This window comes from Salpingoeca rosetta, assembly GCF_000188695.1.
Source record: "Salpingoeca rosetta unplaced genomic scaffold supercont1.6, whole genome shotgun sequence".
Taxonomy (NCBI): domain Eukaryota; class Choanoflagellata; order Craspedida; family Salpingoecidae; genus Salpingoeca; species Salpingoeca rosetta.
Window position 1 is genome coordinate 436,948 of NW_004754928.1, and position 17,943 is coordinate 454,890.

Consider the following 17,943-nt stretch of genomic DNA (forward strand, 5'->3'; position numbering starts at 1 on the left):
TTGCCAAGGAAGCCAAACCGACACTCACTACAACCAACCAACAACCAGCAAACACACCACCAGCAGCCATGGCAGACTACGAAGGCGTGGAGGATGTAAGTCCCATCTGCGCGTACGCTTGTGTGTGTGTGTGTGTGTGTGTGTGTGTGTGTGTGTGTGTGTGTGTGTGTGCGTGTGTGTGTGTGTGTGCGTGCGTGTGTGTGTGTGAATTTGTATCTTGTTTCAGCGCATCCCGCACGTTGTGTCCCGATCTACGTCGCTGTGTCGTCGAACTCATCCTGACTCACGCATCGTGTTTGGATTCCCCAAAGACATCCTTTAACGTGGACGATGTCAGCACCATCATTCGCGAGGTGAGGCAAAGTGGTGCTGTGTGTGCTGTGTGCTGTGTGTGTATGTGTGTGTGTGTGTTGCGTGCTCCGCTGTGTGCGCCACCACTCGTGTTTATCAACTTTCCGTTAGTCTACACTCACACACACACACACACACACACACACACACACACACACACACACGTATGCACTTTGGAGAGCAGTCGATTGAACAGAGCATCGGTCAGAGCAGTTACCAGCACTCAAAGGTGAACCAATGGACGTCAAACGTGGTTGAGCAGTGCCTGAAGCGCCTCACCTCCCTGGGAAAGCCTTTCAAATACATCGGTGCGTGTGTGTGCCATGTGTATGCTCAAGGGTGGTGGGCGTGTTGTTTCGTCGCTGTTGTAGATTGTAGGATTGCTGGATGATGTGAACCTGAGGGATATTGTGCGCGCTTCGCGTACAACCATGTTCCGTGTCCAACAACCATGCTTCGTGTACAACCATGCGCGGTGTCGTTTACAGCCCCCTCCCCCTTCCTTCATGCCCATCTCACCCCTTCGCACGCCTCTTCTTGCTTGTGCAGTCAACTGCGTCATGCTGCAAAAGAACGGCGCTGGCCTTCACACAGCAAGCTCCTGCTACTGGGACAACAGCACAGACGGTACGTGAGGATGATGTGATGGTTCGCAATGGAGCCATGGGCGCGCGTGCGTTGACATCGTGCACACGATTGCGCACCGCACTGCGCTTTGCCTCACTTCCACATGCACCCATTCACACCCATTCACACACAAACATACACACAAACACCCGCTCATGCAGGGAGCTGCACTGTTCGCTGGGACAACAAGACAATGTATGTTGTCGTGAGCGTGTTTGGCCTCGCCATCTGAGGAAAGGCGGCGCTGTTACCCGTTGTGTGCGATGTGTTTGGTCGCCTGGGGGGGATTGAAAGACAAGGAAGTATGCAGCACACGCGCGTGTCTGTATGTGGATGTGTTTGTGAATCGTCGTGCGCCCTTGTGTGCTGGTCTTGCAAATCGGAGTGGTGGGGACAGGTGTGTTGCTGTACAACCACCGTCCTCAAGTTGTGCGTACGTGTGTGTGTGTGTGTGTGTGTGTGTGTGTCAAGTGCGGTTGGTTCGCCTCTTGCTGTTTCATCATCATCATTGTACCAACCTCGAAACAACTGTTATCGTTTACTTCGTTGCGACTGCGCGCCTTTGTGGTGATTCGAAATGTACACGAGGAATCGCGGAGGGGAGAAGTGGTGATGCACGTGGTTGGTACATGGCACACGGCACACAAACTAGCGCTCAACACACACACACACACACACACACACACACACACACACACACACACACACACACACACACACACACACGCACACACACATACAAAGAGGTTGCTTAATCCGAGTCGTTGCCATCATCATCATCTTCATCGTTATCATCGCTGCCGTTGTCCTCCAGCTGCTTCTGCCTCTCAATAATGTCCTGGTTGTGGTGGTGGTGGTGATGGGATGGTGGATGAGTGTGGCATGGTGGGCAAGGTTGGTGTGCTGTGTTCGTTACAAAAGGCTTGCAAATGCACACAACGAAGAACAAAGGATGCGGGCACTGCCATACACAACACAGCATTACACCGAACACAACACACAACACGTGTATGTTCACCTTTGCTGGCTGGAAGAATCCGCCGGTCTTCTCGTTGCAGACGGGGCAGTTCATCGACTTGCGAAAGTGCTCCAGCAGACACCTGATGGCGGTAGTGTGAGGAGGGAAGGGGAGGTGGGGAGGTGGCATTGAGGGGGGTGATGTGGTGAGGGGTGGAGAGACAAGCATGATGTACTACGACTCGCCACACACGCACACACACACACACACACACACACACACACACACACACACACACACACGCACACGCACGCACGCACGCACATACACACACACACACACACACACACACACACACACACAACATAGCACACAACACAACATGGCACAGCACAACTCAACACATGCTAACTTTTCGCAAAAGTAGTGCTTGCACTTGGTGACGACCGGGTGGGTGAAGCGCTCACGGCAGATGAAGCACGCAAACGGCAGCTCGTCCTCATCGTCCGAGTCAGACTCAATCTCGTACTGCCGCACGTCCACCTTGCCGTACTCGCCCCGCTCAATCTCCCGGTCAATCTGCCAGCCGTGCTTGTAGTCGCTGCGGTCGTGCAGGAACTTGCACGTGTCGCCAAACCCGCAGTAGCCCGTCTCCTTGTAGTCCTTGCAGATGTCCGGCTGGTAGTCCCAGCGCACGGTGCTGCGGATGTTGAGAGGCGCGCGCACGGGCCCCTTGGATGTCACGCCCTTGAACGCGTTGCCCGCCACCGTCTCCTTACGCTGATTCAGCTGCCTGTACGCAGACAGCCCCCGATACATGCCCTCGCCTGCACGAAGAGTGAGTGTGTGGAAGAAGGGAGTGTGTGCATGTGCGTGTGTGCGTGTGCGAATGTGTGCATGTGTATGCGCGTGTTTCTGTGAACCAGGCACATGCCAATGTATGCGGTTGCCAGGCTTCATTCGTGCACGTTGTGCGCACCTTCTTCTCCCGGTTGCTGTTGTGAGCGCTCAAAGACCGCCTGCGCATCACGATCCCGCTCCGTATCAATGGTGAGCTCGGCCCTGTAAGACCAAAGCAAGGCGATGTGCCAGTTCATGAGTTCTTGTGTGTGTGCGTGTGTGTGTGCGTACACTTTGAGCATGGCTCATGTGCGCGTGTGCGTGTGCGTGTGCGTGTGCGCGTGTGTGTAATCTTGAGCCACGCAATGCACATAATGCGACGCAGCATGACTTACGTCGCGCCCATGTCTTTTGGTCCAGCAAACTCCTTGGATCGCGAAGACTTGTAGGTCACAGTCAAGCTGTCATCCTTTGACTTGGACCTGCTTGTAAGAAAGATGCGTTTGGGGGGGGGTAGAAGATTTTGTGTTGGGACTTGCTGCAGACAACAAGGAGAACGAGCGTGGTTTCGTACAAGCATGCGCACAAATCGCAGCCACCCAGCACACACACACACACACACACACACACACACACACACACACGCACACACACACACACACACACACACACACACACACACACACACACACACACACACACACACACACACACACACACACGCACGCACTTTGTTGTGGTTGCGCCAATGCCGCGCACTGGTTTGCTGCGCTTTTCCAGCAAGGCACCCTCATCAATATCGTCGTCCTCTGCCGCTAATGCCTGCACAGTGGTCCTCTTCCTTGTGTTTGCCCTCGTGCCTTTTGCCCTCTTCTTCTTCTTGATAAACACACAGCTGGCCGCACCCCCTGCTTTCTTTAACGTGTCGCTGCCGGTGGCAGTGGTCGTGGCATCGGTCCCATCTATGCCCTTCTTCGCCTCAGCAACCTCGGCAGCTTGCGCCGCTTCAGCCTTGCTCTTCTCCTCCTGCTTGTCCGTCATCATCTCCGCGGTCGCTCTCAAAGCCCTGGTGAAAATTGGTGGGAGTTGTACATGGAATTCGAGCCATGCTCCATTCGTGAGTTTTGCTGGCCGTGCAAGAAGAACAACGCACAAAAAACGCTTGATTGCGAGGAGGAAAGAAAGGTGAGACAGCAAAAGGAGCTGGCTTGTTGAAACGCCTCCCAGCGAGCGAGTGGAAGAGGTGTGGTGGGCTTGTGGTGGTGTGTGTGTGTGCGAGCCATGGGGGCAGGACGGAGGTACCGTGGGTGGCTGAGAGAAGTGCAGCAATTGGCTTGTATTTCTTCGTGTGCTGTGATCGTGGTGGATCTCACATGTTGTCGAAGAACTCGCTGCTCTTGTTCCACCATTGTTCGCAATCTCACTGGCGCACGCCTTCTCGTTCAGTGGTGATCATGCAGTGGCTCGTGCTTCTTTCTTTCTCTCACGAACACTCTCACACATACCCCCGCATACACACCCACATCCTCACACCCACTCGCACCATCTTGCTCTCTTCTTTCCCAGCAATCACTGAACAGTACAGTACATAAGGACCACGTTTGTTTGGTTTGCACGTCACACAGAACCATGCCTCCGGTAAGCCAGCACATAACACGTGCACATGCACTTGTGTATGTGTGTGTGTGCACGCACGTGTGTGAATGCATGTATATGCGTTTTTACTCGTGGCTTTGGAATGACGCATACAAAGACCCACCTTCCTGCACCTGCTTCTCCATCACCATCGCGTGATCGTCCTTGACACTGCCTCTCTTCCACCTGCCCGTCTCTCTTTCATCCTCTCATCTTCACACCTCACAACGCGGTCCTGTCAACCACACCTTCCACCCTCTCAACACCACACGCACAGCCCTTGAAGTGGGCAGGGTCCACGACCTCGATGGAGGGCCGCCTGATGGTTGCCGTGCACGAGGTGATTGAGCTGAACCTCCAGCCAAACGAGACACTGGGCCTGCGCGTGTCTGGCGGTACCGACACAGTGGACGAGGGTGAGGACCCCGGCCTGTTTGTGGAGGAAGTCCTGGAGGGCGCCGGCAGCCGCGACGGCCGCATCAAGGTCGACGACAAGATCATCGAGGTGAACGGCACGCGCCTTGGCGAGCGCACGCACGAGGAGTACATGGGCGTGCTCACGGAGGCCGTTGGTAGCCTGAACGTGGTGCTGCTCGTGAGCCGCATGCGCGAAGTTGGCTCCGTCTCCTGGGAGGAGTTCTTCGCGGGCCGATACGGCCACATGACCACGCAGGGCCGGTACGCGTCAGGGTCCATTGCCTACGTCAGCGAGGGCTTTGGCGTCGTGGAGCTTGAGCAGAGCGCATCAGAGACGTTTGGTCTCGCGCTGGCCGGCGCCAAGAGCAAAGAGGAGGCACGTGTTGCTGCGGGTGTGTACATTGCCGCCATCCGCGCCGGTGGCCCCGCAGCCGCAGCGGCTATTGACGGCACGCTGTCTCGCGGCCAGCAGATTGTGGAGATCAATGGGTGGGCGTGTGCGCGCGCCACCGTGGCGGAGGTGGAGCTGCTTCTCAACCGGTTTGCACGCGCCACCATCGTTGTGAAGGAGAACCCCGAGGGCTTCCTGCCGTTCTCCGACGAGAGCCTGAACCGGTATTACGCGCCGCTCACCGTCGACGGGCAGGAGGCGACCACGGAGTCTCTTCGACAGGTCTCGCTGCCGTTTGACCCGACCGGCAACACGAAGCTTGGCCTGCGCATCATCGGCGTGCCGCCCAACACCAAGTTTGATGCGCACGGCGTGTTTGTCAATGGCTGTGCACCGGGCACGGCCGCAGCCGACCGCCTCAACGTCGGCGACCAGATCATCGGTGGGATTGCTTGTGTGTGTGTAAATGTGTATGAATGTGTGTATGAATATGAACGTGTGAATATGTGTGCGTGTGTGCGTGTGTGTGTGTGTGTAACACATGTGTGTGCAACGCATGTGTGTGTAACACATGTGTGTGCAACGCATGTGTGTGAACATGTGAATATGCGTGTGTATGTGTATGAACATGTTTGTTTCTGTGGCGCGCATGTGTACGTAACCCTGCGTGTGACTGCATGTGCCTCGATCTTCGTCCCGCGCCGTCCTTGCTCACCATGCCCCTCCCTCCCACACGTCTCCACCCCCGACCCCCTTCCTCTGTGATCCAGAGATCAACGGGTGCACGCTCGCTGGCGCCACGCACGACGTTGCCGCCAACACGCTGCGTGCGTCCAAGGGCACGGCCAAGCTGCTTGTGGTACACAACGCCCCCGGCTACGAATACATGACGCGCATGGTCGAGGAGCACGAGCGCGAGCTTGACCAGGACCCGGACGCCCGCCGCCACATCAAGGATGTGCTCGTGCCAGACGTGCGCATCCCAGAGGTGCAGACGGTCCGCGACGCCGACGCGCAGGAAAACAAGGTGGTGGTGCGGGTGGCACGGCCCGTGGGCCAGCCAATTGGCGTCACCATCCACGTGCGGGAGGTGGCTGGGCGCCGCATCCCGCTCATCACCAACGTCAGCGCAGGCAGCGTGGCCGCCGACACGGGCAAGCTGCGCGTGGGGCAGCAAGTGTTCGCGCTCAACACCACCGCGCTCTCCGAAAACACACCGCACAGGGACATTGAGAACGTGCTTGCAGACACGTCACTGGACCACATTGAGCTGACAGTCTCTGCAGAGCCCGTCGTGGACGTGAGCGAGCTGCTCGCCAACCTCATCCTCACCCACACGTCCACCGCCATCTCCCACCAGCACGTGCGCCTGGTGCGCATCCCAGACAACATCAACGGGCTCGGCTTTGCCTTTGTTGGCCCGAGCGAGGAGAGCGGGCTGGCGCCGTTTGGTGCGTACGTGTCGCGCACGACCGTGGGTGAGCTCAACACGGGGGACCAGCTCCTGGCCGTCTCCTCCAACAACCACGGCAAGTTTGAGTGCTTGTTTGACTGCTCATACAAGAAGGCCATGTCGCTGCTGATGCGGGCGAAGATGGCGCGGGAGACATACCTCGTCGTGTGCTCCAACCCGGAGGGGTACGCGTTCTTCTCTGCAATGACGACCAACAGCGTGGACCTGGAGCAGGTGCTGCCGCCGCCCATCTCACCCCGCGCCGCCGTCGCCGCCGTCAGGGAGTCGGTCGCCGCTGAACACCAGCGCAGACAGCAGCAGCAGCAGCATCAGCAGCAGCAGCAAGGGGAGGAGAAGCAGGATACAGAGAAGGGACAGGAGCGCATCGATGGTGAGAGTGGGGAGCAACGTCAGGGTGAGGGCGGCCATGCACAGGCGGAATCAACAGAGGTCCAAGGCGAGCAAGGCGAGGGTGTTGCCGCAGCTACTTCTGACAAGAGTGCAGAGCAGCCAGCGGGTGTCGAATCGCAACCCGCCACAGCCGCTGTGAACGCCACGACAGACTCCGCCACCGCTGCTGGCCCGGCACACACGGCCAACGCCAGCATGACGGCGCCGCCGCAGCGCTCGTCCTTCTTCACCGTCACAGAGGCGCCCTTCCACGTGCGGGCGCACTTTGCGTGGGTGCCGCAGAACGAGACGCAGCTTGGGTTTGCCGAGCGCGACGTGCTGCGTGTCGAAGAGCTTCTCTCTGGCGACTTTTGGGTGGCCACACACCTTGGCACGGGCGCACGGGGCCAGATCCCGTCTGCCGCGTACTACGAGGAGTTTTTCAAGGCGACACCGCTGTGGCAGCAGAAGCTGCACATTGCGCAGACGATTGACCAGACCATGCGCGACGCCGACGAGGCGGTTAGTTTGTTTTGTTATTGTGTGTTGGAGGGGGGAGCGAGGATGGGCTCTCTTGCTTGTGTGTGTATGTGTGTGTGTGTGTGTGTGTGTGTGTGTGTGTGTGTGTACTTGCGTTGTTTTGTTTGTGTGCTTCGATGGCGAGGTGCGCATTCGGAACCCCGCAATGCTCTTTAACACCGACATGTCATGCACACATGCGCACATGCGCACATCTTGACCAGACGCGCAAGGAGGCGCGCGACGACGTGCTGACGGTGCACTCGTACACGGTGGTGGAGTGGCAGCAGCTCGAAGGGGCCGTGCGCCCGCTGGCCGTGTTTGGCATGGAGGCTCACAAGGTGATGGTGGGCGCAATGCACCTCCTCCCAGACATGGCCATTGCCACGCCGCTGCGCTGCACAAGCCGCCCCATGCGTGACGGCGAGACAAACGGGCAGGAGTACGAGTTTGTCTCGCGCGAGGAAATGGAGCGCCGTCTTGCTGCGAAAGAACTCATTGAAGTCGGCAGCTTCAAGGTCCGGCAGTTGTGGGCGTTGCCTTATTGCTGGTGTGCTTGTGAACTTGGTTGTGTGTGCACGCATGTGTGCGTGTGTGTGTGTGCACGTACGTGCGTGCATGTGTGTGTGTGTGTGTACGCGTGTGTGCACGTGTGTGCGTGTGTATGTGCTAACTTGTGCGCGCAGACATTACAAATCACACGCTGCCTCTTCCAGATCCACCGCGCTTGCCTCACACACGCACACACACACAACACATGCTCTGCAATTTTACACCTACCCCCTTGCTACTCTCCCCTCTCTACCCCAGGGCAACCTGTATGGCACGACCATCGAGGCTGTTGCAGCCCCTGCGCGTGACGGCAAGCTCGTGCTGATGCAGTGCCACCCACCGGCCATTCGTCGCCTGCAGCTCCTGGGCGACATCCACCCGATTGTCGCCTTTGTTGCGCCCGCACCGGAGCGCCTGCAGACACGGGCGGACGGCAGCGCCATCGACGAAGCCGCGCAGGCTGCGGCGTGGGAGCAGGTTGAGCACGGCCACACGTTTACACACGTGCTGCAGGAGGGACCCGTGCCCGCACTTGCCCAGCAGGTGGCAGCCATTGTGAGCGAGGAGGCGAGAGCCGAGGGGCTCTGGGCCGCTGTTCCCGCCCTTCTTCCACGCGCACCGGTGCGTGTCTCGTGGTGTGTGTGTGTGTGTGTGTGTGTGTGTGTGTGTGTGTGTGTGTGTGTGTGTGTGTGTGTGTGTGTGTGCAATCTGGTGCATTTTGTGTTTTGTTAACCAACTGTGTCTCCGCCATCAGTGCTTGATGTCCTGACTTTGTGGTGTTCACTTATTTGTGTCGCATTTATCAAGTCATATGCATCCTTCACTCACCCCTCACTCACGCTTACACACCTCTTGACTGGCCCGCCAGCTGTCGCAGGCCGCATCACCATCCAAGATGTCGCTTGGTCTGACAACGGCCCCGGCAACGCTGGGCAACACGTCCATGACAGCTACCAACGCGGTTGACACGAGTACCGCTGCTGCTGCCGCTGGCGCGACTGAAGAGGACGAGTCACTCGCCATGTACTCGCAGTCGACCCAGCTCAAGTGCGACTTTGAGACGGTCGTGGTGCAGCGGCTCGGCAAGCACAAGTACGGCTTCAAGCTCGTGGCTGATGACGAGACTGGTGTGCCGACTGTTGCGCCCGGCGACGACATTGTGTATGTCAACGGGTCCTTTGGTGCCGGCGCCCGCGTCCTCTGCGTCGGCGGCCAGAACGTCATTGCAGAATCCTCATCGAAGGTGCGCGCACGCCTTTCGTGTGTCGATATGTGACCTTGTGTCGTTTTGCGTGTGTGCGTGTGTGTGCACGTGTGTGTGTATGTGTGTGTGCACGTGTATGTTCGTCCAAGAGCATCTTCTTTCTTGCATCAAGTACAACTCACTTTTGTCCATGCAACACAACCCCCCCCTTCACTTCTTTCTCTCCCTTTCTATGTTCGCGCTGTAGCTGAAGGATGCGGTGAAGAAGAACACGGAGACGCTGAGCGTGGTCCTGTTCCCGCGGCACCTCAACGTGCGCGCCGTCAAGCTGAAGAAGCGCAACAACACGTTTGGCCTCAAGATGTCCACGCCCGAGGGCTTCCCCGCCACCATCATCACAGGCGTGCCGCAGGAAAACATTGTCCGCGAGGGCTCATGCAGGCGCGGCGACGCCATCGTGGCCGTGAGTTGTGTATGCGTGTGTGTGCGCGCAAATGTGTGTGTGTGTGTGTGTGCTTGCGCTTGAAGATTCGCGCGTGTGAAAATGTGTTTGTACCCTCTGTTTGTGCGTGCGCTGCAACTCGCGTGTGAACTGATTCACCGCGCTCCTGTCTTCGTGTTTGCTTTGTGCGGTGCTGCCAGGTTAACGGCGCGCCGATGCTGCGCTGCTCGCTGGAGGAGGTCACGTCCGCGTTCACACAGCAGAAAACAGCGCGCATCGCCGTTGCAGACGCTGATGACGTCATGGTGCGAACATCCCATCCCGCCTTGTGCATTCGTGTGCGAACCACTTGTCTGTTTGAAGCGTGCTTGCAGCCTCGACCACGGCCTGAGGGCCTCGATTGCGCGTCATTCCCCTGCATACAACAAACCTGAGCATGCACACGCACATCACACACGCACGCGCGTGCACTGAGCTGTCGTCTCTTTCCTCACCCTCGCGTCCCCACTTGGCTCCATTCTTCATAACAGCTGACGTCCTCTGGGACGAGCCGGCGGGTTGAGCTGCGGCGCTTTCAGACCAATTATGGCCTGGAGATTGCCATGCTCGACGACCTACCCGTGGTCCTGCGCATTACCGCAGCCACCGTCGCAGCCGCATCCGACCTCAACGTCGGCGACGCCATCTACAAGGTGCTGCACCGCCACCCACACAGACGACGCATTGTGGCGTGCACGAAGAGAGAGAGAAAGGGCTTGTGTGTGTTTGTGTGTTTGTGTGTGTGTGTGTGTGTGTGTGTGTGTGTGTGTGTGTGTGTGTGTGTGTGTGTGTGTGTGTTCTTGCCCAGTGACAATGCAGGCTTCGTCATCACGTCATCGTTCAACCACACGTATTGCCCCCCCCCCCCCACTTCGCCACCCCCATCCCCCATCACCCCATCTCCTCCCTGTGTGACTGTAGATCAACGGCATGACGACGCGCAACGCCTCGTACGACACAATTATGTCGACGGTGCGCACCAGCGCCACGCTCGACCTCGTTGTCGACAAGTGTCCGCGATTCGCCAGGCGCGAGGTGACGGTTGAGCGCTCCGCCACCGCTGGCTACGGCATGCATGTGCAGACGACGTTTGGGTACTGCCCTGTTGTGACGCGCGTGGTTGAGGGCAGCCCTGCGGCGACAGGCAACGCCATCCTCCCCGGCGACGAAATCGTGGAGGTGCGCAGAAGCTGGTGGTGATTGCGGTGGTTGGCTGCGGTGGTGATCGACGAAGTTGTGGTGGTGTTGATCGTGTGGACAGCACCCCTCTCTCTCTGCGAGACAATTATCAAGTGGTCATTCACACACACACACACACACCTACACACACACACACATACGCACGCACATACGCACGCACATACGCACGCACACACGCACACGCACCCGTACGTACAGATCAACGGTACGGCCACGCAGGGCAAGATGCACGAGGAAGTGGTTGCAATGCTCTCCCGCGCCACCACGGCCAAGCTGTCCCTGCGCCATCCCACCACGCCCACCGCCGCCCCCATGGCGCCGGCGATCGTGCCCGCAGCAGCAACAGCCTCTGAGCAGCAGCAGCCGACTAAGGAGGAAGAGACGAACAACGATGCGCAGCAGCAAGAAGAGACGCACCAGCAGCCACCGAAGCAGCAAGTTGAGGTGCAAGACGCAAGCGTGAAGAGCTTCAGTAACGCGCGCAAGGTTGTGTTCCGTGGCGCCTCTGTGTCGCGTCTTGGCCTCAGGTTCCAGCGCGTGGAGGGCGATGCGTTCTTCAAGGTGGCGGAGGTGCTTGACGGCGGGCTCGCCAAGGAATCTGGTGCCATCAGCCCCGGTGACGCCGTCGCAGAGGTGCGCATGAAGGGGGCGAAGAGGGGGTGGGGATGGTAGTTTGATGCTCGCAGGTGCGTGAGTTTTTGGGAGCGTGTGTGTTGGCGTGGTTTTGACGTGTGATGACAGTGATGAAGATGTTGCGACAGTTGAGATTGATGCGTTCCACTTCTGTGGTTCAGCTCATTGCTATTTGCGGGTGAACACCACACTTCAACATACATATCGCTGTCACCCTGTGCCAGGTAAACGGCATTGCGTTCAACACGCGCGAGGGACTGGCCCGCGCCCTCAGTGCTGCGGAGGACACCGTCTCCATTGTTGTCGGCACACCACGACAGGAACAAGCAGGCGCCGTGAGTTGCTACATATGTTCGTGTGGGGCTGCATGCAAGTGCGTGGTGGCGTGCTGCAATGTTGATGACCATTATCGCTCCTCTCCTCGCTCACATACCCCTATCATGCTTCTCGATCTGCCCTCCTCGTGCGTGTTTGCGCTTGAGCAGCGCGTTGTGCTCGATACGCACAGCGAGCGGCTTGGCCTGAAGATTGTGTGTGTGCAGGACTCGTTCCCCATTGTTTCGGTAGTTGATGCTGACGGCGCCGCCGCCAAGGAGCCCGCACTCGTCCCCGGCGTCACCATCCTCAAGGTGCACACGAATCACAGGCACTGCTCTCGAGATGACACGTGCATGGTTGTTTGCCATGTGGCGTCGATTAGACGCCTAATGCGTGCATACTCGTGTTTGTTATCTGCCATGTAAATCTGACTTCCAACTCACGTCATTGGCCGCCTGTTCACCCTCCCCAAACACAACTATCACATCATCGTCATGTCCCCCACCCACCCCTTGTTGCGTTACGCAGGTGAACGGCCGGGATATGCATGGTGCGACGAGTGAGGACCTGCGGGCAGCGTTGGCTGCCTCGTCCCTCATTGAACTCGTCCTCGGCGATCGCGTATCGCTCCCTCAACCGCCACAGGAGCAGGAGCAGCAACAGGGGGAGGGCTCACAGGGTGGAGGTACCAACCTGCACCCCATTCGCATTGCGCGCATTACGCCTGTGGAGGGCGAGAGCCTCGGCATTGCCATCCGCACGCACGAGGGTACTGACCTGTGCCCCGTTGTTCCGGCCATCATCGCTGGCTCCCTCGCAGAGAAGGAGGGCACAATCACGGCTGGCGACGAAATTGTCACCGTGCGTCTGCATACTTGCGCGCGTGTGTGTGCGTGTGTGTGTGTGTGTGTGTCTGTGTGTCTGTGTGTCTGTGTGTCTGTGCGCGTGTGTGTACGCAAGTGGTTGTCATTTTCGTTTCCTTCTTTATCGCTCTCATCCCTTCTATGTCTCTTTGCCGCACCAGATCAACGGCACACCTACGAGCGGCCTGACCCATGAGGGCGTGGTTGCGCTGCTCAAGCAGCCACGTGACGTCATCGAGATTGGTGTGCGCCAGTCCCTGCAGGCGGTGCGTTGACCAATGTGCTCATTCATGTGTTGATTCCGCTTCTGTTTCGTTTCTTCCTGTCATGCTCGTCTTTGACGATCACACTCATCTTGTACTGTCATGCTGGGACTGTTCTCTGCCGTCGCGTCACCGTTTACGATGTGTTTCACACTGTCGTCAACTCCTCGCTCCTCCCCTTCTTCTTTCTGGTTTTCAGCTTGAGCCGTTTGAGGCTGCACAGAGCAATGTCGTGCGCCTGGAGAAGTCTGGTGGTGCCTTTGGCCTCAACCTCATCACCGCCGAGCGCGTGCCCGCGGTTGTGGTCGGTATTGCCCCTAACAGCGCAGCGCAGCACTCAAATGCATTTGCCGTTGGTGACGTCATCATGAAGGTGCGTGCGTGTGTGCGTGTGTGTGTGTGTGCGTGCGTGTGTGCGTGCGTGTGAGTGTGGGTGTGTGTGTGTGCGTGTGTGTGTATGTGTGTGTATGTGCGTGGTTGTTTGCGTGCACATGCGCGTTGGAATCGTCCCTGCCTTGCAAGGTGGTGGAGACTCTTTAGGCATGCCCGCTGCGCATGTGCTTGTGCTTGTCACCGAGCACCCCAATAATTTCCCTCTCGCCAATCGTGTATTCTCACTCACCGTTTGCATACTTTCCATGATTCACGTCCCACCCCTCTTCCTCTTGGCGCTGCAGATCAATGGCGAGTCCACAGTCGACCTGACTCACGACGAGCTCGTCAGCATCTTCCGCTCCTCCGACATGGTTGAGCTTGAGTCTGCGCCGCGTGAGGACGGTGAGGTGAAGGCTGTGGAGGCGACGCGCGGGCCCAGCGGCCTTGGCCTGGTCATCAAGTCGGATGATCGCGGTAACTCGTTTATCACCAAGGTCGCAGAGGGCTCACCTGCCGCAGACGCTGGCGTCCCCCTCTTTGCCAAGATCCTGGCGGTGCGTTACAGTGTGCATGTGTGTGCGCATGTATGTGTGTGCATGTGTGCGTGCGTGTTTGCATGTGTGTGCGTGCGTGTTTGCATGTGTGCGCATGTGTATATGTGCACATGTTTGTGTGTGTGGATGTATGTGCTTAAATATGTGTGCGCGCTCTTGTTCTTGGGTACAATGCTGACAATCCGCGCACTGCCACTTAACATCCTTCCCTTTTCCCCTTCCCAACTGCAGGTGAACAACTCGCCTGTGATTGGTCTGTCACATGACGATGTTGTGGCGCACCTTCGCGCCACCACCGTCTCCCTGCTCCTCCGCTGTCCCGCCGGTCCCGTCACCGCTGACATGTACGTGCGCTCTGTACGAGCTCTGATTGTATAGTTATTTTGTGCGTGTGGTGTTGATAAACCCAGGCCATGCATGCCTTAACCTCTTCATACCTTTCAGCTCACAGTATTCGCCCTTGCGTTTTCACTGTGCTTCATCGCTGTCACGTACAGGTTTGACATGAGGATGGACCAACCAGCAGTACCACCGTCAGCATCGCAGCAGCAGGCGGCGGCAGCGCAGGGCGAGGCAACCCAAACAGCAGCAGCGGCAGATAAAGAGGAGGATTCGTCCACTGCCGCGCCGCCCTCGTATGACGACGTTGGTGGCGGCGATGAGGGTGACGCAAACACCCGGGTTGTGACGCTCACGCGTGGCGAGCGAGGCTACGGCTTCCGGCTCATCACCAACGAGGACCACGCGTCGCCGATTGTGATTGAGGCGCTGCCAAACACGCCCGCCACCAACGTCCTCCGTCCCGGCGACGCAATCCTATCCGTGAGTTGACCAGCGAGAGCGAGAGATGGTGATGGTGATGATGCGTGTGTGCGTGTGTGTGTGTGTGTGTGTGTGTGTGCGCGCGCGCGCGTGTGTGTATGTGTATGTGTGTGTGTGCGTGCGTGTGCGTGTGTGTGTGTGTGTGTTCCGTGCAGCAATAGTCTCGCTTCTCACACCACTTCACCCGCGCTTCAGATCAACGGCACGTCAACTGCGAATCTGACACACGAGGAAGTGCTTGCGCTGATCCAGAGTGCCGGCAGCATCAACCTGCGCGTCAGGCACGACGGCGACGTCTTCTTCAACCTCCTCCAAAACTCTCGCCAGCACGAACTCGGCACCCCCGTGCCAGGTGCTGTGTGTGGGTGTTACATCTGTCTGTGTGTTCGCGCTCACTGTGTCGCTCTGCATGTGTGTCAGCATATGCGTGCACGTCACAAGTGCTGCGGTCTTGCCTTTTGCCCCCCCCCCCCACAACCAACCCTCGACCGCTCAAACCTGTTTCCATCTTTCTTTTCTTTTTTTTTTTTTCCTTCTTCTTCTTCTTCCCTTCACACCATGCCCTCGCCCCCCCCCCCCATATGCCAATCCGCAACCAATGCAGGTCTCTCCAAGGGCACGCAGACGACGGTGCTGAAACGTGGTGGTGGCGGTTACGGCCTGCGCATCGAGACGCTGGAGGGTCTTCGCCACATCATTGTGGAGGTGATCCCTGGCGGCGCCGCTGCGGACTCAAAGCAGGTACACGTCGGGCAGGAGATTCTTGAGATCAATGGTCAGGCTGCTCGCGGCGTGGAGCACAACGGCGTGGTCAGCATGCTGGCGTCCACGGACGAGGCGCACGTTAAGCTGACCCTGCCGCCGCAGCTTGGGGACTGCACCCTCGTGCGGCTTCGTCGCGACGACAACGGGAGTCTTGGCCTGAGGCTGCAGATGCCGCAGCAGGAGTCGCCGCTGTCGTACCCGATCATCTCCCACGTTGGCGAGCACAACGCCGCGCACCTGCAGCCGGGCGACTTCATCATCCGCGTCAACGGCGCCAGCGTGATGGGCAAGCCGCTCGAGGAATTCGCACCCGCGTTCCTGTCTGACCCGGTCGTTGTGGACGTGTACCGCCCGGCGCCGGGCACCGACGCCACCGCCGCATCGCCAGAGGCACCGGCCACGACGACAGCGGCGACGGCAGCAGCACAGGACGCGGCCACACCAGCGCAGGAGGCTGGAGAAACGCCGGCTGACAGCGGTGCTCAATCACAACTGCAGTCGTACACCAGCGAGCAGACGCAGGCACAGGCTTCTGCTGCGACAGCAAACACGCCGGCCACCGAGCAAGCGCCAGCACAGCAGCAGCAGCAGCAGTCACCGCAGGAGGAGGGTGACGGGCAAGGGGCCCGCAAGACTGTGATACTGCAGCGCACGTCGACTGGGTTTGGGCTGCAGATTGCCTCACCAAACGAGGAAGGCCCGCACTACCACCAGATTACGCTCGTGCTGCCCACTGCCCGCGTTGTCAGCGGCACCGTTGAGGCGGGCGACATCATCGAGCAGGTGGGTCGTGGGCATGTGTGCGCGTGTATGTGTGTGTGTGTGTGTGTGTGTGTGTGCATGTTTGGTGTGTATTGGTATGTTGACTTGTGTATGTTTAATTGTGTGCGTGAGTGTGCGTGTGTGTGAGTTTCACGATTTGTGCGGTTTTCCAACACATTTCTTCATCCATTCATCACACTTTCATGGTTCCCTCCTCCTCCCAACAGATCAACGGCGAGGATGTGACTGCGCGCACACACGAGCAGCTTGTGGACATTCTCTCTGGGCAGTCCATGCTGGAGATGGTGGTACGCAAGCCATCGCCGGAGCAGGCGCAGCTGGCAGAGCCCGTGCAGGCGTTCCAGCAGCTGATGACCCGTACCCAGCAGCAGCCGAACGGCCACGCCGCTGGTGTTGGTGAGCAGGCCGAGGCACAGGCTGGCACCACAGCTGAGACCGCTCCCGAACAACAACCACAGCAAGAGCAGCAGCAGCAGCAGCAGCAGCAGCAAGAAACTGGCACAGAGCAAGGCGAGGACAAGGGCTATCAGTCACAGTCGGCGGCTGGACGTGCAACGGCTGATACCGGAGCCAACGCAGTTCAACAGCAGCAGCAGCAGCAGCAGCAGCATGATGCTGATGAGGAGGCCACGGCAGATGCCGGTGATGTGTCTGAACCAACTCCGCAGATTGTCGAAGATGATGCCACAGCTCCTCCCGCCCCACCAGCTCGCCGCACGGTGACCGTTGCGAAGAACGAGCGTGGACTTGGGATGAAGTTTCTTGGCCTCGGACAGGGCCTCGGCGTCATTGTAACCGCCCTCATGCCCGACACACCTGCACACGCATGTCCTGACCTCAACATCTACGACACCATCTGCAAAGTGTGTTTGCCTGCGATGGGGTTGCTTTTGTGTGTGTGTGTGTGTGTGTGTCTGCGTGTGTGTGTGTGTGTGTGCGTGTGTGTGTGTACGTATGTGTGTGTGTGTGTGTGTGTGTGTGCGTATGTGTGTGTATGTGTTTTGCTTGCAATAGGATTGCATTCTTGCGTGAGTGTGCGTGTCTGTTTGTGTATCACCCACACCCTCATGCCGTCCTTTCAAACCCCCGCTCCCGTGCAGATCAACGGTACGGATGTGCTTGACCTTGAGCACGATGCTGTGCGCGACATTCTTGTGAGCGGCTCCTCCTTTGAGCTTGAGGTGCTGCCTGCGCCCGCCGCCAAGGTCGCCATCCTCGTCCGCGAGTCCAAGGATGACCCGCTCGGCGTTGCCGTTGTCGACGACGACCACCACCGCGTGCGCGTGGCCAACGTGTCTGAGGCGGCGCGGTTTGCAGACGCGCAGCTGGAGCCCGGCGAGGAGATTGTGAGCGTCAACCACAGGGACGTGCGGACAATGTCTGCCATGCAAGTTGGCGTGTTTATGCGCACGGCATCGGACGTGCTCGTCATTGCGGCCAACCCATGCGCTGACCCGCTGCCAGAGCACGAGACAACCGCTTAGGGCCGCTCGCGCGCTGCACGTGGTGGCGATGGGTGGTGACAATTGAGTCGTGAGTAGTTGTCGTG

At 58.5% G+C, this 17,943-nt stretch overlaps 3 protein-coding genes across 3 annotated transcripts; 2 read left to right on the forward strand and 1 right to left on the reverse strand.

Moving 5' to 3' along the window:
* The first annotated feature begins 7 nt into the window (after positions 1–7).
* On the forward strand, positions 8–1,576 carry PTSG_02657 (dynein light chain Tctex-type 1). The gene is made up of 5 exons (XM_004996099.1): positions 8–95; positions 312–353; positions 536–659; positions 901–978; positions 1,140–1,576. Exons 1-5 carry the CDS (start codon positions 69–71, stop codon positions 1,208–1,210), a joined length of 342 nt encoding a protein of 113 aa, XP_004996156.1. The 5' UTR covers positions 8–68; the 3' UTR covers positions 1,211–1,576.
* Positions 1,504–3,853, reverse strand: PTSG_02658 (RING finger domain-containing protein containing protein). Its single transcript, XM_004996100.1, has 6 exons — positions 3,507–3,853; positions 3,172–3,258; positions 2,916–2,998; positions 2,349–2,763; positions 1,997–2,078; positions 1,504–1,816 (listed from the first exon to the last, which is right to left on the reverse strand). Exons 1-6 carry the CDS (start codon positions 3,818–3,820, stop codon positions 1,730–1,732), a joined length of 1,068 nt encoding a protein of 355 aa, XP_004996157.1. The 5' UTR covers positions 3,821–3,853; the 3' UTR covers positions 1,504–1,729.
* A 49-nt stretch (positions 3,854–3,902) lies between these two features.
* PTSG_02659 (uncharacterized protein) lies at positions 3,903–17,878 on the forward strand (the record flags this gene model as incomplete). The annotated part of the gene is made up of 24 exons (XM_004996101.1): positions 3,903–3,961; positions 4,343–4,414; positions 4,689–5,661; positions 5,990–7,584; positions 7,806–8,099; positions 8,392–8,754; positions 9,002–9,376; positions 9,585–9,800; positions 9,980–10,084; positions 10,310–10,471; positions 10,740–10,997; positions 11,217–11,651; positions 11,876–11,986; positions 12,137–12,280; positions 12,498–12,830; positions 12,994–13,098; positions 13,295–13,468; positions 13,773–14,024; positions 14,256–14,368; positions 14,522–14,846; positions 15,042–15,198; positions 15,451–16,394; positions 16,601–17,257; positions 17,495–17,878. Exons 2-24 carry the CDS (start codon positions 4,406–4,408, stop codon positions 17,876–17,878), a joined length of 8,484 nt encoding a protein of 2,827 aa, XP_004996158.1. The 5' UTR covers positions 3,903–3,961; positions 4,343–4,405.
* Positions 17,879–17,943: the final 65 nt, after the last annotated feature.

What these genes read in the sequence shown, in the direction of transcription:
- PTSG_02657 (XM_004996099.1), top strand. Translation starts at nt 69, where the DNA reads ATGGCAGACTACGAAGGCGTGGAGGAT. An exon ending in ACTACGAAGGCGTGGAGGAT is followed by an intron (nt 96 to 311) that starts GTAAGTCCCATC and finishes GATTCCCCAAAG; the next exon opens with ACATCCTTTAACGTGGACGA. An exon ending in CTGGGACAACAGCACAGACG is followed by an intron (nt 979 to 1,139) that starts GTACGTGAGGAT and finishes CCGCTCATGCAG; the next exon opens with GGAGCTGCACTGTTCGCTGG.
- PTSG_02658 (XM_004996100.1), bottom strand. Translation starts at nt 3,820, where the DNA reads ATGATGACGGACAAGCAGGAGGAGAAGAGCAAGGCTGAAGCGGCGCAA. An exon ending in ATTGGCGCAACCACAACAAA is followed by an intron (nt 3,259 to 3,506) that starts GTGCGTGCGTGT and finishes TCTTACAAGCAG; the next exon opens with GTCCAAGTCAAAGGATGACA. An exon ending in CCAAAAGACATGGGCGCGAC is followed by an intron (nt 2,999 to 3,171) that starts GTAAGTCATGCT and finishes TTGGTCTTACAG; the next exon opens with GGCCGAGCTCACCATTGATA.